General features: G+C 39.1%; 1 protein-coding gene across 1 annotated transcript in view; it reads right to left on the bottom strand.

The window, feature by feature from the left end:
* KIF21A (kinesin family member 21A) overlaps positions 1 to 18,309 on the bottom strand; it is a 129,439-nt gene extending 111,130 nt beyond the window's left edge. Inside the window, exon 1 of the mRNA XM_087814728.1 lies at positions 18,212 to 18,309. Within this exon, the coding sequence (XP_087670854.1) occupies positions 18,212 to 18,255 (44 nt within the window). The 5' untranslated portion in view covers positions 18,256 to 18,309. The remainder of the gene's footprint in view (positions 1 to 18,211) is intronic.
* Positions 18,310 to 18,746: the final 437 nt, after the last annotated feature.

Raw genomic sequence — 18,746 nt, 5'->3', positions numbered from 1 at the left:
ATCTCCACTGCGTGCTGGAAATCACAGTTCAACAGCAGGCGTATATGGACAAGCGGTTAAACCTGGAACACCGGCTGGGGCGAAATTTGCCAGAATTCAAATCCAGTCCTTTCACTTACAGCTGTTATGTGTGACCCCAAGCAAACTGCTTAACTTCTCGATTTCCTCGTTCATAAAATGGGACTAATAATAGTACAGTCATGTTGCTTAACACCGGGATACATTCTGCGAAATGTGTCGTTAGGGGCACTTCCACAAACCTAGATGGTCTAGGCTGCTACACGCCTAGGCTATGTGGCAGAGCCTATCGCTCCCAAACGACAAGCCTGCACAGCATGTTACTGTACCACACATGAGATTAAATCAAGCACAAGAGAAAATGATGCAATGAAGAGATGCAGTAAACAGGAGGTGTATGAGGCTACTGCCAGCATAACCTGGCATACTGTGTTATAGCAAACATTTTTTTAATAAGTAGAAAGAATACATGCTAAAGTAACAATTCAAAGGATAGTACAGTAAATACATCAACCAGTACTCATTTATTATCATTATCAAGTATTATATGCTGTACATAGTTGTATGTGCTATACTTTTATATTAATGGCAGCAGAGTAGATTTGTTTACAACCTACATCAGCATCCCCACAAATATGTGAGCAAATGCACAGTGCTACAACATTACACATCACTAGGTGACAGGAATTTTTCAGCTCCATTATAATATATGGGACCATGGTTATGTATGTGGCCCATCACTGACCAAAATGTCATTATGCAGCACATAACTGTAACTATATTATAGGATTATTGTGAGGATCATGTGAGTTAATATGTGGTTTAGAGTTTAGAACATTTGCTTCTGCCATAGAATGAGTGCTTGATAGTTCATCTATTCTGATTAGAAACTCACTTATACCCTCCACCTACAATGTGACCTCCCTATCCTCTGAGGCCATGGCTTTTACTGAAGTCTCAATTAAGGCTATTTTTTCTTTCATATCACATATAAGTCATTGCCTGGAGGTGAGTTTTCTTCTTGCTCCCTAGTGCAGTTTCCAACTTGTCTCTCCGCATTCTTCTTCCAAAGATTCCATCTTCTTTACAGCACATGTCATCATACCTTTCAAACCCCTCAACATCTTTTTTTTAACTATATCTCTATTGATTTCAGAGAGAGGAAGGAAGAGGGAGAGAGAGAAACATCAATGATGAGAGAGTCATTGATCGGCTGCCTCCTGCAGGCCCCCTGCTGGAGATCTAGCCCAAAACCCGGGCATGTGCCCTGACAGGGAACTGAACTGCGATCTCCTGGATCCTAGGCCAAAGCTCAACCACTGAGCCATGCCTGGCCAGGCTGACCCCTCAACGTCCTTCGTTGCTGTCCTTGTCACACTGCCTCATCCATTGATCTCACAGTCTATGGTATCCACTTCTATTATCCACAACTTCTATTATCATTCTTGGCAACTTCAAATCCCTTAGGTGATACTCCCAAGACCATTATCTCACAGTTTGACCTCCTTAAGAAACATTCTTATTTTTGTTTAAAAAAAAATGTTGTCATATGAGAACTACTTCATTTTTTATACTCTCAGTTCCAAACCACATGCATCTACACCCAAAAATTCTCTGTACTTTGTTAAAACAGAAGTCTCCTGCCCTGGCCAGTGTGGTTAGAGCATCAGCCTGAGCACTGAAGGGTGTGTACCTGGGTTGCAGGTTCAATCCCCAGCCTCAGTTGGAGAGGCCACCAGCTGATGGGTCTGTCTCATGTCAATATTTCCCTCTCTCTCTTCCCCTTCCTCCCTCCCACTCTCTAAAAATCAATGGAAAAAATAACCTCAGGTGAGGGTTAACAAAAGAAAAACAACAAAACAGAAGTCTCCCTGCTGATACCCAAGGCCACTCTCTCCACTTTCTCTCTTCACTCACTCCTGGCCTCCTTCTCAAGGTTCAGTCCTACAACTATCTCTTCTCTTTATCACCATCAATTTCTCCCTGTCCAGGATCACTCTGGTCAGGCCTAAGCATTACTCATTATTATCCTTTAAAACAATTTCCCCTTAACCTTGTTTTCTTCGTCTCATTTCTCTGCTCGTCTTCACAGGAAAATCTTCTAAAAGCATTACGGATTTCATTGTCTCTGCTTTCTCATCTCGCAGTCTTTCCTTAACCCACGCCAAATGACCACTCCACTGAAACAGCTCACATCTGAGTCACGAATACACTCTTAACCAAGGCTAATGGTCAATTTTTGCTCACACCTCACTTGACTCCCCAGCAACATTTACCACAGTTGTCCAGCTTCTAGGACAACATAATCTCCCTGCTTTTTTCTAACCTCACTGGATACTCTTCTCCAGTCTTGTCGGTTAGATCTTTTTCTTTTATTAGCCTCTAGATGTTAGAGTGTCCCACGGCTTTCTCCCCACAAATCTTCTCTAAATGTTTTCCCTTCATAGGTGACCTCCCACAGTCCCATTCTTCGACCACATAAATGCTGTTGTCTCTCACAAGTTTATCTTCAGCCCAGACTTATTCCCTGTGATTCAAGCTCATATATTCAACACCAACTTGACATCTTTATTAGGATGTCCAATAAGCATAGCAATCCAACACAGGCAAAGTAAAACTATCGATCCCCTTTCCCAAAAAATCAATTTCTTCTCAATGCCTGGAACCTGAGTATCTACTTGAGTCTTCTCTTGTCATCACATGCTTTATCAGCAGGTCCTAACAGATCTCTCTCCAAAATATACACCTCATCTTCTGTTCGCCATCTGTCCTGCCATTGTTTGGTCCAAGCCTCCTCCATCTCTCTTCTGAAACACAATAACAGACTTCCCACTGGTCTCCCAACTCCAGTTTGAACTCTTGTAACAGAGTCCATCTTCTACACAGCAACCAGGTATCTTTCTAAGACGTAAATCAGATTATGTCATATCTCCACTTAACGCTCCCTAAAAGCCTTCCCACTGAAATTAAAGTCGAAAATATCCATTCTAGACTAAAAGGCGCTAAGTTATCTGGCTCCTGCCTATCTTTGTTACTATCTCACCATCTTTTTAATTTGCTATACTTGGCTATACTACTCTTCATACCATTCCACTAACAGGCCAGAGTATTTTTCACAGCTTTTGCACTTGCGTTTGCTTAGAATGCTCTCCTCTGAGATCTTCTCATGATTCACATCTCAATAGTCAGGTCTCAACTGAAATGTCTCCTCCCAGCCAAAGCCAATTACTCTCAAGCAAATTGTTTCATCTTCTCCACACCTGAAATTATTTTATTTTTTTATGTTTACGGTCTCGATCTTTACCCAATGTTAGCTCTTTGAAAGTGAAAACCCATATCTTGCTCACATCTATATCCGGCAGACCTAGAACATCCTTCCTGCAACAACAATAGTCAAGTATTTTTGACAGATTGTCGAAAATCTCCGTAAGAATAATCAGGAGTATACTCTACTTTCCTCGCTGATACTGAGAAGCAGATCTGACATGCTTACTGATGTATTAATCATTTCACAGAGGAGGGCAAGGAAAAAGCAGAAGTCTACCCTTGCTCTTCAATAATTCAAAATTCATTGAGGAGGGAGAAAAAAACAACATAAACCCAAGATGCTAAAGACAACTATTTACAAAGCATTCTATCATATACTCTAAATTATATACTTACATATGTGAATATTATAGAATTAGTCAGGAAAGGCACCTCAGGAGAGAATGATTCTATGAAGTATATATTACCAATACTTTTCATAGATGAGGAAACTGAGGCTTCGCCAGCTTAAACAATTCACCCAAGGTTTAAAACTGGGATTCAGGTTCAAACAAGTCTCTTGATGTCAAAGCCCATTTTCCTTAGGAAATCGCTTCTGCCACTTCCTTATAACCAAATCTGGCTACTTAGAAAGGCACATCTAACAAAAGTTTGGATAATCACAAACGAAGCTGTCAAGGACATCTAGCAGCTCATAACTCCACCAATATCACAGGTTCAAAGTGCCTAGGGTCTTTGGGTCTTGAAAGATAAAACAGATCCTCAGTCTCCTGAAAAAAAAAGAAGGCCTATTACCCACAGGACCCTGGGATTGATGGAGTAGATAGAAGAAATAGATATGCAGTTAACAAAGGGGTTTTAAATTTTTTTCAAACTCTTCTTAGAAAGGGAATATTTTAGAGAGCTTTCCACAGAAGCTCCCTGCCTCACTCAGATCCAAGCTGGCCACTCTGAAGGAATTAATTATTAACGATGTGGGAAAAGAATATGTGTTCAATCATGCACACATGTACATGTATGTGTGTATACTCATGTCCTTATATGTGTGAATGACCAACAGTCAGTAAATCATTGCAAGTAACACCTGATGAAAATAGAACAAAATTTATGGAGAGGGATTATTTTTTAATGGAATGAGCATGAAAATTAGGAGAAGGTACAGAGAAAGGAACAGAAAGCAAACAGGGCTATGTCAACGATTAGGGGATTGGAAAGGTTAGAGACTAAAATTAAGAGCAGTTTACATTATTATCTTGGAAAATAAGGAGTCTATTCTGTCTTATAAAGTGAGCTAATGTGATTATAATGGCTATAGAGGTAGACCAATTCCAATAATTTACACATATGTGCTCATATTACATTTACGGCATGTTTCATGGGAAAGCTATCAGGTCCTGTAAAGACACCGGAAGACTCCCAAATGGACTAAATTCCTCAAGGGCAAAATCCGTATCTATTCGTCCTGAATTTCCCAGTGCCTAGCAAAGTGTTTGGAGTGCAGTTGATTTTAGTGGGCTTCAATAACTCAAACGGACTTGAACTAAACTGAAATATGTTGAATTGATCTGAGTCTAAATAAATTGGAATGGCCAGGGATAAGAGCTATTATCCTCACAAATTTATTTTTATTCTAACTCCATTTAAGGTATCAAAATATCTAAAAGTTACTTATTTAAGTAACTTCTGCTTTCTTTTTGCACTTCTATATCCCTTTACAAAGAGGCTATAATGTACTCAGCAGAAGTGTAATCCACTTTACATGTAGAGGGACTTGAGTCATAGAGAGGTGTCACGTTATTTTTCCACAGGGCTACTTTTACACCACTGCCGCCTCAAAGTGAGTCAGTGAAACAGAAGAGATCTGCACTCAAAGTCCAAAAGCATTACTTTCATCACTGAAGTTCACTTTTAAAAGATTCAGTCATAAAAAGAAAATTATGTAATGTGCAAATAAACATATTTGATAGTCCAAAACAAGAGGTACAAAGATGACTGTTTTTGGAAACACAGGTTCCTGTTATTGCACTCGTTTTTCAAGTAAACAGGTAGCATGGTTCTCATCAGAGTGTACAGAAAACAGTTCAAATATATACGCATCTGTTTTTTGGGTATGAGGAGAGGGAATCTGATGATTTTGAAGGATATTCATCCTCACATGACTCTGTTTCTACGACTGTGTTTATTATTTTAATAGCTAATGTTGGGAGGACTCTTCTGCTTGTAAAAAGACAGCAGCAATTAGCACTGTCTTAGTCATTGTGAACAGTCCATTTAACTTTCTACCACATATTCTTTACGTTCATCTGTCTTCACAGTGTTTCATTTCACACTAAACCAATTTGTGAAGGGCACAAAGGTATCTATTTCATCAGTTCAATCATGTTTTTTCCTAAACAGGTTTGTTTTAAAAAGTAAAGTTTGTTCTCAGGATCATTTAAGTTTCAGACTTTGTTGATGCCGTATCACTCAGAAACTTGTTTTTCAATGCAAATAAAACTAGTCATCAAGTCAAGAGATTTTAGCAGTTAATATTGTATAAACAAGGAAGACTTAATTATTGAGTAAGGTCTTATGAAAAAAGAGTCAGAAATTTATTTTTTTACTTACTCATGGTAATTATATTTAAAAATATGCAAAATGATATAATATGAAAATATACAAAAATGACAAAATTAATCAGATGACTTTTCTAAGTTAGCAAAAAACTGTCACCTCTATCAAATCTTTTCATTTCTTCACATTAGTCATGAAAATAGTGAATGTTCTCTTAGAGCTTATATATAAAACGTGCATGTGTGTATATATGTATATACATGTATGGGAGTGTGAGTGTGTATGTGTTTCACATCACTTTGGACTCTTGGTTAAAAACTCTGTTGGTATAAGTAGAAGTGTGCTCAGGTTAATGATGTACCAAGCAATATATTTAAGAGGTTTAAGGATTAACAGGTCAGTCAGCTCACCCTGCTAGGTAAGCAGTTGCAAATCAATAAGTATTCCCATGTCCTTAAAGATAAATAGGAAAGGAATGCATTACCATTAGTATACATACCAAAAGAGGACAAAGATTTTAAAAATTGTATTCAGCCTGGTCAAGAAAGTATAATTATCTTAATCTTGACTTTCACAAGTCATATTCATATAGACAAACCAAATAGACATCCATTTTATCATATAAATACAATGCTAATAACTTTGGTAATATCAAGGTCACATATTATCTAATATAAAATGCACTATTATCATTCTTTTTGTTTGTTTGTTTTTGTTTTGTAATCCTCACCAGAGGATATTTTTTTCCATTGATGTTTACAGAGAGTGGGAGGGAGGGAGGGAACTGGAGGGAGAGGGAAAGGGGGAGAGAGAGAGAGGAACACTGATGTGAGAAAGACACACATCCATCGGTTGCCTCCCACATGCGCCTGACCAGGGCAGGGATCTAACCTGCAACCCCGGTATGTACCCTTGATGGGAAATGGAACCTGAGACCCTTTGGTGTGTGGGCCGAGGCTCTAACCACTGAGCAGCACTGGCCAGGGCATTTCTTTTTAACTTTGTTGAGATATAATTGACAAATAAAATTGTATGATATTTACAGTGTACATTGTGATTTCATAGAATACATATGGTGAAAGGGTTCCCCTCATCAAGTTAATTAACACATCCTTCACCTCACATATTTCTTTTTTTTTCTTTTCTTTCTTTTTTGTGTATGAGAACATTTAATTCCTACTCTCAGCAAATTTCATTACACAAGACAGTGTTAAAAACTATCGTCACTATATTATACATTAGATTCTCAAACTACATTCCTCTTATATCTGAAAGTTTAAACCCTTTATCAGACTCTCCCTACTTCTCCCATCCCCTATCATGCCTTTTCTTCATCATTAGAGATATACATAATAAATTGTAAAAAGAACTCCAGATCTAGCTGGTTTTGCTCAGTGGTTAGAGAGTCAGCCCGCGGACTCAAGGGTCGGGCTCAGTTCCAGCCCAGGGCACCCACCTGGGTTGCAGGCTTGATCACCTGGTGCCCTGAGGCGCATGCGGGAAGCAACCAGTTGATGTGTCTCTCACATCGATGTCTCTCTCTCTCTTAGTCTCCCTTCCAATCTCTCTGAAAAGCAATGGAAAAAATATCCTTGTGTGAGAATTTAAAAAAAAAAAAGAATTCCAGAACATGGTTGAAGATATTTTCACCAGCGTTAACTGATTTGTACTGATTCATTCTTTCTAATATCCAGTCGCTGCTTCAAACAGCAGTATTTGTTGTGACTGTAATGTTTATATTAAAAAGCAGCATGACGAATCACCAATACCCACAGCATTCAATAACACATAATTTCTGTATGCCTATTTTTAAATAGAATGAGGTGGAATTCTAATATTGAAACACAAAAAATGAGACTACCAAATTGATGTCAAAACATGCTCAAATTTAAAATTGTGAAATCATCAAGTCTGAGTTACTTTGTGTTGAGAGCTGCAGACATAGAACATCTGAACAAGATAAATGAAAAATCATGTCGAGTTATACCAAGTTAAAACAGAAGTTAGAATCAAAGATAACTAAAGAAACCCTATACTCAAAGATAAGAACCAAATCTGCTACTATGGGTAACAGAAGATCCAATTACACTTATGTAACAAAATAAATAAGAACATAATCAAGGACGGATAGAATGTGTTGTCAACTGAAGGCCAAGCTGGCCAACTAAAATTCAAAAGCATCATATTGTATTGCCTAAGTGGGGACTTGAAAATGTCACAGATGTCACATTTGGATTAAGGAACCTTAAATGGCAGACCAAATAATGAGGAATGAAATCTGTAATCTCATGGTTAATCCATCAGCAGTTGACAACTTCCATTTTAAGGCAGAACAGATGCAGACTAGGTGACCAATAGGCCTCTCAAACAAAAATGTTTTGTGTTGAACTGAGGTGAACACAAGCAAAATTAATGCCTTAGAAATTCACTGATTTTCCAGGAACATGGCGTGGTTATGAACCTGTGCTTGGTTTACCATCAGTAGCTCAGACTAATGTGTTGAGCAAATGTCTGTATTATCTTGCTATCCATATAGCTTAAAAGGTAAAATTATATATCAATACACCTTTTTCTGAAAAGCATCCTCAGTACCATAACATTCAATCATATATTCTGGGTGAACGGCACTATCCTCTTCCTTCAGCAGCTAGTGATCAACATACCACATCATAATGAATAACTACAGCTTGACCCTCTCCAAGGTTTCTTGTTCCAGCTTGCAAAAAGGAAAAAATCTATTATTTAGAGACTTCAATTCCAGGAAATAGTCCTTTGTAGAGTCTGTGCTCATCAGTGGAAATGAAATTAAAATCCTTATTAGACAACAAAGACCAATTAAATTATTGTTTGATATATGGAATTTAATATATATTGAAAGGAATTATTGAAGTAAACCAGATGGTGTATATTCTACATGTTATTCAAAATGCCCTTCTTTAATATAAAGACATAGAAAAATTCATATGCTATTCTCTAAAGTGGTAAATATCAAGCTATAAAAATGTATCCAGATTACAATTTTAAAAATGTAGATATACATATGACAACAAATATATATATATATATATATATATATATATATATATATATATATATATATATATATATATAATATCAAGGTGGTGAACTATGACTGATATTTTTCTCATCTTTTCCCAGATACTTTTACTAATGTGATCACATTATTTCAATAATAGAAAAAAAAAATCAAATAAAAATAAAATTAAATTAAAAGCAGTTTTGAGGTAATTAGACCAGGCTTGAAAGATCTATTTCTTGCTTCTAAGTGTCAATCTTCTTTTAAAATGCTTTCAGCTAAGTCCTTCCTTAGCTCTATCAATGAATAGTACAGGTGCATTGCCCCATAAGCTCCAGGTGCCAGAAAACAGTTTTTATAAAAAATGTAAATTTATTTTTTAAATCCTGTGTTATTATTATTTCTGGTATTTTTTACTCAGTTTACTCCTTGCAGCTGTCTTTGATCTATAGCCTGGTTTAGTGTGTTATTGCCACATTTGATGAGCGCAAGCAAGGAAAGCATTAACAACATTTTCAAAAATCTGGTGCAAGCCAATTCAGAAGGAAAATTCACATTTCTATGAACCAATTTAATCACCATCCTCTTACAATGGGTTGAGCAACTAGTGGGAAATATGTTAATTTCACAAAGTATATGGTAATAACTTTACAAAACACTAAAAACTGTAACAACTGAAAGTCTTTGTGCAAAGACAAAGGTAGGGATAAAAATAGTGGATTTTAATAAACTATAAGAGAAGGAATTTGGTAAGATAGAGCAGGAAGGTATGTGATTTACACATTGAAAACAAAGTAACTAGGAGACTAGGTAACATAACGTTTTTGGAAGTACTATGCATATTTTTGTTTCACTCTTTTTTCTTTATTGGTTGCCTCCCACACAGGCCAGGGATTGAGCCTACAACCAAGGTAGGTGCCCTGAATTGAACCTGGGACCCTTCAGTCCATGGGCCGCTGCTCTAACCACTGAGCCAAACCTGCTAGGGATTTGTTTCATTCATAGTGGTGCAGGTAATAGACACTCAAAACGGGCCAAAAAAAAAAAAAATAGCTATAAGCACTTTGCAAATTCAAGTTCTGGGTTACATATTAGGGCATGACTAATCCAATCGCTACAGTTTGGAATATAACCAACATGCCCATTGTTGGACTGTTGGTTATCTCCAACTCATCTCTAATAATATTACTGCCGGTGTTTGTGTGAAAACTGTTTCCAAATGCTTTCACGTGGTTATTTCTTCTAATCCTTTCCAAAGTCCACTGAGGTAAGTGGATAACTCCCACGCAAAGCCAAGTTTATCATGGTAAGAGCACAGACCAACAGTTTTCTAATCATCCAATTTCTGCAATTCCAGTGCACCGTGGACATTCAACAATTATGTAATAAATAAATAAATTTTGATCTAAAAAAGTAAATAAAATTAGAAGAACACAATTGAGGGCAGAAATGCCCTGTCCCTCATTAGTACACCATGTGATCAGCATACCACATCATAATGAGTAAGTACAGCTTGACCCTCTCCAAGGCTTCTTGTTCCTGCTTGCTGAAAGTCTCCTTTAGAACTACACACTGGCTGTGACGCTGTGTCAAAGAACGTGAATATCCACTCAGGAAAAAATAGAAGTTATCATATTCAGAGAACTGATATCATCATGCCTAAGGGACAGACACAGCTTCCCAAAGTTGAGAATAATTTCAAAAATTAAAACTTTACTACATGCTAAGGGATCCAAAGAACGGGGAATAAACCTTGACCTGACTGTTTTAGTCCCTGAGCTCATGCTGCCCAACCAAGTTTGAACATTTTTCTTCCCTTCTTGCTCTTACTGAGAAAGCAGATGGAGGATAGCTGCCCAAATTAATTGACCCTGGGGTGCAATTCTGAATGACCTTTATTCCAACCTAATATCTATAGATAGCAGCTTTTTCAATTCAATAACCCCAATGCCCTTCAAATATTCTATTGTAATAATGCTGTCAATACTGTTAACACCTTCTAAAAACAACAACAAACAAAACAAAACAAAAAAGGCATTAAATGTCCTCTGAGTTTGAGAAACATTTCAAGCCAAACAGTGAAAATCATCACATTGTGTGTAACCCTCCCACTGGGATTTTAGAGAGTAAGGGAAGGATCATACATAAAGAACAATCACATCTAAAGGCAGAAATTTCCCTGCATGGGAGCAGTCTAGAAAAGCTTTGTGTAGAGGGGAGATTTAGGATACTTTTTGGATGATGGGTCTCTGTTCCGGTCAAACTGTGTTGTATTCTTTATTTTCTTTTAAAGTAAGGATGGGAAGGGCTGATATATTACTTAAAAGTTTAGAACCACCTATCTAGTAAAGTAATACTCAAAAGGGGTCTTTTTAAACCACTCAGATTTCTATCTCCATCTCCAATTTCAGGTCCCAATAAATACAACTCACCTCATCCCACGTGACCTCTACCCCAACCCCACCCTCCAGCCACCTCCTTTGTAGTGAGGCTGCCATCATTACTGAAATGTGGTATAATCCTCAAGTCTACAGGAGTAGCAAAAAAAGTTGTTAAGAACCATGGTGAGGGAAGGAGAGGCCACACGTTCCAGGCCTAGCATTTACAAAATCCTGCTATTTACACATTTAACACTATTTCAAAATTAGGCTACACGCACATTGTTCTTCTGTAGTTGCTGTTGAAGCATTAATGTGATACATGTAAATGTTGAAAACTGTCTGTATTAGTTTTATAACCCAATTTTGGCAATTTCTTCACATTTGAATATACCAGGAATATAAGCCTGGATATCTATCTTACTCCAGGGGTCCCCTGCTCTCTAGAATGACTGATCTAGTTCCAGAATCGAGGCAATCCCGAAGCCAAAATAATGGGCACTGAGAGTGGAAGAACTCATCTAAACGTCAAATTAAACTTTTATAAGGAGTGCTTAAGGGATTAAAACAGCAGTTTTTAAAATTTATTCTATTTCTGGCATGACTGCCAGCAAAACATGAAGTCCTTGGAAATCCACAGCACAGGGAAGACTTGAGCTGCTAGTTGTGGGTCCTCAAGCAATTCCCTCAACTTGTCTGGGCCTCTATTGCCTCAATTGTCTTTAAAAAAAAAAAAAAAAAAAAAAGAGTCTCAACCAGCTATCCCTTCAAGGTCCCTTTCAAGTTTTAAAATCAGTTTTGTCAATAATTATAGAAGTATTAAAAATTATGTTCAACATATAAAATGTCCAATAATTTCAAAAAACAAAGGACAAAGGAACCGCAGATATAATTCTTAAACATTCAGAAAAACTTCATAATAATTGTGAGATATCGTGAAAATTGCCTCTGTGGCTTGGCTGTCATTTGCTTCAAATAAAGCCTGGGCCACAGGAAAACTATTTTAACACTCTGAGAAGATTAAATAGTTAATCCACTGGGAGACCATGTTGAAAAACAGAATTCACAAATCCGCTTCCCAGAGAGAAGCATTGAAAATAGCAAACATATCTGTTTCATTTTGAATAAAATTATTCTAAGGATACACTATATACAAATACTCTATTATTTGGCATGCATTTTCACTGATGCATTTTTCTCCCTGATCTAAAACTCAGATAAAGGTCATGTCTAATGTTGACAGAAAACAACCATTTATTTATAAGTCAGAGTCACACGGGTGAGTTGTAACTTGTCTTGGGGGAAAACATCCATAATAATGAAAATTCCAAGTTTACTTATTTGAGGAGAAATTGATGTGAATTGGAAGACTGGGCAGATTATACAATTAACTGCCAAGATAATTTCTGCTTTCATGGCTTCACTAAACTGGAATTTCTAGTGCATCATTCACTACCCCATAATTATGCATCAAAATATTAACCAATTAGCAGGAAAGATGGTAAGAGCTCAAGGGGTAGTGATAATTAGACATGAAATCGGAACTTCCATGGAGTTGCAAACAAACAGGTCTATCGCACTTTATAAATTTAGTAAACCTGAAGAAAATGTATCAGCTCACATTTTCTAAGTAAAATAATTTCATTGGCTTTCAACTCATAATCAGCAGGCTTTTCACTCCTCTCTTTCATTTCCCTTACTTCCTGATCCAAATATAAAGACATACAAGTAGGGCATGTACGTTATATCATGTAGGGCATGATATAAATAAAATTCTTCAAATGCATAGGTTTTGGAGTCCAATTTTTGTATGAAATATGTTTGGGCACACTTTTCAATCACTGTTCTTGAGGAATGTATGAACTAAAACATGCTATTGAAAAAATAAGGGAGAAATAAAAACTAAACTGCAACAATTGTCTTTCATGTCTAGTGGTACTGTCGTCTATATTTTGTGTCAGTTCCAACATAGTTTGTGCATTTGAAGACTCTCATCTTGCTGGGTCTAAGCCCCATGAGAGCAGGGATAACGTCCGTCATGTGTTGTGTATTCTCAGTAGTAGGAAAGCATCCAACATATAGTAGGCACTTAATAAATATTTGCTGCATTAAGGAAGGAATAAACAAATGACCAAACACCAGATAACCATCTATTTCTAGAAAGTAAGTATTCTAAGAGCCTTGCTTGCCTACCTCTACATTTTCTAAACATTAAATTATTTCAAACAATTTACCACACATATATATTCGTATTTCAACTTGAAAGATCATTAGTACATTAAAATCAGTCCGTGAAATGTCTTGAAGACATTTGGAAATATGTTTCAGAATGCAGAAATAGGTATCAGAAACCTGAGTTTGAGTTCCAATTCCCGTACTTAGTGGCTGAGAACTCTTGAACAGGTCATCAGTGGTTTTGAGACTCATTTTTTTCATCTGTATCACAGAGATAATATCTGTCCGGCCTACCTCATAGGGTCTTTATGTAGATTAAATAAAATATTACACATCTGTCTTATAACCAGAATGGAACAAAGAGACCACAAAAGCCTACGTTTCCTCTTCAGTAAGAAGAACACTCCGAGTAAACGTATTCCTGGAGAAGTCAAGTTTGAAATGGTAAAATAGTTGCTTCCTGTCAATATGGAGGCACCATTTGTGCCATCAGTTTGACTAACAGCAACAAAAAAATCACATATTTAATAGACTGAATATGAAAAGTTCTTACAACTCTTAATACCATAGCATCGCCACCTCAGCATGAGGAAAGAGACGAGTTCACGGAGGTCACATTGCAAATCAGTGGCAGTGACAGACCTGTAACAGGGCTTTTGACGGTCCAATCAGCCCTGCTGAGCAATGCTACTTCTTAAAAGTGCTTCAGTAAAGTGAAAACACAGCACATTAGACAACATTACACACTAATCCAAACTCACTGTCAAACTCTGCGAAAGCCAAGCAAAGAAATTTTAGCTTACAGCCACACAGACCAGCGATTTTCAACCTTTTTCATCTCATGGCACATATAAACTAATTACTAAAATTCTGCCACACTCCAAAAAATATATTTTTTGACAATCAGACAAAAAAAAAAAAAAAAAGACATAATTTTGATTCATTTACATTGGACGGCTATTGTTGTGTTGGCTGTTGTCATTTTTTTTTCTTTCTTTTTTTTTTTTTTGACAATCTAAGGGAAAAGAGGTCAGTGCCCCTGACTAAATAGTCAGGTATTGCATGTTTTAAAAATTCCTGCAGCACACCGGTTGAAAATCGCTGACATGGAAACACAACAGTTCTTCCTGTACCTCCAGTATATTCTGCAAACTAAAGCTCTTGTAAAGGAAAAAAGTTTCAAATGTTATGTCAGCATTACGACAGGGAAAGGAAAAGGTCTCACCATCTCATAATGTCTTAGATTTTGAATCAGCTACCATGTGGAGCCCATAATTAGTAACTTTATACACCTATGCACTGGGAGAGGGAAAATATGTTGCCGTTAAAGCAAACCGTGTGTGTGTGTGTGTGTGTGAATAAAATGTGTGTGTGTGTGTGTGTGTGTGTGTGTGTGTGTGTGTGTGTATAACCACTCTAAAAACAGACACCTAATATTTTGGTATTTTCGGTATTTTCTTGATCTTGGTCTATGATAGGATGGCTTGAAAGTTTTATTCTATATTTCTTCACCTTTTTTAAATTATAGAGCAGCACTCTCCAATAGAAGTGCAATGTGAGCAACTTTAATTTTAATATTTCTGGTAGCCACCTTTTTAAAAAGGAAAATAGATGAAAATGATTTTTAAAATATTTTATTTAACTCAATATATTAAAATAGTGTCATTCTAACATGTAATCAGCACAAAGATTATTGATATAGTTACATTCTCTTTTTTTCATAATTTTTTATGCCTTTGAAATCCAATAAATACGTGACACTTACCACATGTCAATTAAGACACTAACTGGTCATCAGAAATATTTTATCTGTATTTAGATTTTATCAACTCACAGTTAAAAAGTAGATCCACAGACTAAGTTGTTCCAAGCGTACATAAAATTTTTCAAAAAATGAAACCAAGGACCACTTTTTATAATTCTTTAAAATTTAGTTCCTCAGTAGCATTAATTCAAGTGCTCATTAGCAACAGGGGGTCAGGTAGTGTGGCTCTCACCTGAATCCACATCTACCACAATGAAATATACCTTGCAGAACACCTCAGATATACTCCTATCAAAGGGCATTTTTGGAAATTGAATTAAAAATGTTCTCCCTAAATGAGAAACTTTCTGTTTAATATTTGTTCCCTAAAGCTTTATATGACCCATGATCTTATTTTGAGAAACCTAAAATAGAGTCATCAGCTTTGACATACTGATAGCTCTCTACATCTAATAAAACACAAGAACCTCTAGGACATTTTTATGCACTTAAACAAGTAGAGTCAACTCTCTATTTATTACCTGTTATTACCTTATACATCAAAGGGGAAAAGCAGGTCAAAAGCGCTGCTGATTTGGGTCTATTTGTTGATTTATTTACCCTGCTGATGAAGCCTATTGCAAACTGGAGGGTAGGACAGGAGAGCACTGGAAAGACTAAAGACTCTGAGGAAATAGTTTAGCCTTAAGTTCAGGTCCTCTCTTTCTGAGCTCTATCTTTTCTAGCAAAATCGAGGTATGAAAACCTATCAAAGCCATTCATTTGTAGTCGAACTAGTACAGAACCAGGAAGAGGCAACTGACCTTACGCTAAGTAGAGCTTTGCAAAGCATGTTTTTGCCTCTCACCTCCGTAGGCTTAATGGTTAACAGTTTGGGCTAGAGTCAAGCTGTCTGGACTGGAACTCTTGTTCTGCCACTTGCTATCAGTTTAACTTTGGGCAGGTGACTTCATCTTCCTGTGTCTCATCTGTAAAATGGCCATAATGATAACCTAAGTCAAAGATTGTTATGTGGAATGAGATTTCACAGGATATAAAACATCTTACCACACAGCACTGATCCTGGCCCATGGTATGTGTCCAACGACTATTGCTATTTTTAGCTCAGAATCTGGATAATATAGTGATATATGCTTAATAAATATTTGTTGTAAGCACCTTATAAATGCCAAAGTGCTATATAAGCTATTTTTATCCTATGTAAAATAAGTTTAGAGAGTGGATCTATTCAGACAATGTATTTAAGAAAAAAACAACAGATCTTCACAATGTGCCTTACTAAATCGTTACATTTTTATGAAGCTTTTACCCAACAATCAGACTCATACTTTTTCATTTAAAAAGTGCTAATGTACATATCAAACCCAAATATAAGTTATTTATCTGTCAACCTCACTTTAGGGTGGTCCACGGTTCTGCTCTCCTCCCTGCAAAGCAGCATCAGATTTAATAGCATGGCCAATATGATTTCTAGAGAATTCACAGATAAAAATCTTAAATCTCTAAAATGGTTCCTCTCGCAGCCAAATTTTCTGTTTCCATTACTATTTTATGCTCCTTCGTCACGTTCCTTGACGAGATCAGCTAACAAATTGCCTCTTACTAGGTTTCCGTCTTTTTCCTTTCCCTTCTTCTGCCATGGTAACATCATTAATTAGTATTAAAAGACCCAAAAGAGACACAGTAGCAGTAAATTGGAGAAACAAACTAACAATTGGACGAGTAGCTCTAGACTAACCAAGAAGGCCAAATTCAAACTTCAAACGCTTTATAACAGGTGATTCTAAATAGTCATAAAACTGTCACTTCCATGGGTGGTCATTTCCTGGTCTCTAAAGGGCATGAAAAAAAAAAAATCTTCCAAATTCATTTTATTCTTTAAATTGAGTAAAGATACAAAGTATATATAAAGTGCCATTTCTATGCCTAACCAAGATTTGTCGCTAAGATAACTTAGAAATGCTGACATGATAGGGTTTGCAAAATAACTTTCCAGAAAGACTACAAGAGGGGAGGACTTTAAAAGAACAATTTCTTGTTAAACAGATTATTTTTCTAATCCTTAAAGTGTACATAAAGAGACGCGAATTCACAGTAGTCGCCTCTCCGAGCTGTGGAAGCAACGCACTTACTCCACCATGAATGCTTCATTAATATTTCAGTGATGATGTTGCAATTTTCCATGAGCAACTGTCAGAGCTTTGCTTCTTGACATGTATCAAAACGGTTCTAAATTACATTCGATACCCAGGTCTCTGCCATTGACCACAATGCAATTTTTGAGGTATCCAGTATTTCCAAACCCACACCCAGGCATGTATAATTTTATACTGTATCCACCCTGCTTCACCTCAAGATGTTCCACTCAGTCGCGCATTTTAACCCTTCCCTTTGCCGAAGGGTTTCCTTCCTTCTGCGGACCTATTACCAATGATTTTATCTTATATACAACTCCCAGCCCAACGCCTCGGAGGCTGGAAGTGCCTCCTAGACCACACGCCTGTGCCACCATCCGCTTCGCAGGGATGCTGAAGGACACTTCCATTTGCACAGACATCCAGGACCCGCGGGCGGACGCGCTGTCAGTCGGATGCTTTGTCTCCTGCCTCCGGAGGCCGCGGCTGCAGGGACACGTATGACAGACACGCTCGACATGAAGAGCACCCCAGCTAGCAGACAGGGTGCTCCTCCAGGCAAAGCCGGACGGGCGATCGATCGCCCAAGGCGGCCAAGCTCAGGCGACTGTCCCTCGGGAGCGGGACCCGGAGGAGTCAGGGCGCCTGGGGACCTGGCGCCACGCAGCCGCCGGCCACCTGCAAACGCCGCCGGCGTGAGGACGGCCGCGCGCGCCAGGCCGGCGGGGACCCGCTGCCTCAGTTTCCACAGCCGCCGGCCCCCAGCCGGGCAGCCCCTCAGGTCTCCGCGCCTCCGACCCGCGCGGGTCCCGGCCGCGCCCTCAGCCCGCAGCCCGCAGCCCGCAGCCCGCAGCCCGCCAGCCGCCCGCGCGTCAGTGCTCACCTGACAGCCACCCGCACGGAGCTCTCGTCCGGGGCGCTCCACATGCTGGCGGCGGGCGACAGCCGGGCCCCTGGGCCTCTGCACCGCGGAGCCGAGGCGCCGCCCGAGGCGCGGAGCCGGGGCGCTGGAGGCTGCAGCGGCAGGGGGCGGCCGGCTCACCTCCGCCGCGCTCCAGCCATGTTGGGCGACTGAATGGAAAGGTGGCGGCGGCGCTGAGAAGGAGGTGATTCACGGCGGCCGGGCGCCCGCCCCCTCCCCCCGCGCACCCCGGGGATCTGGGGCGGGGACAGGGCGCGCTTGAATGGCGAGCGCGGCGGCGGACGAGCCAGCAGGCCGCCGGGCCCCAGACGGCGGCGCGAGCGCGCCCGGCCCCGCCCCTGCCCGCCCCTCCCCCCGGTGCGGACGCGGCCCGCGGGCGGGCGTTCACCGCGCGGTCGCCGGGCGCTCGGGGCTGCGGCCCGCACTGCGTCAGCGGCGGCTGCCCGGCCGCCCCTCCGCGCCCGCCCCCGGCCGGCGGCCCGCCCCGCCTCGGCGG

This window comes from Miniopterus natalensis, chromosome 2 (genome assembly GCF_054644295.1).
Source record: "Miniopterus natalensis isolate mMinNat1 chromosome 2, mMinNat1.hap1, whole genome shotgun sequence".
Taxonomy (NCBI): Eukaryota; Metazoa; Chordata; class Mammalia; order Chiroptera; family Miniopteridae; genus Miniopterus; species Miniopterus natalensis.
This window is presented reverse-complemented; position numbering and strand designations above follow the sequence as displayed.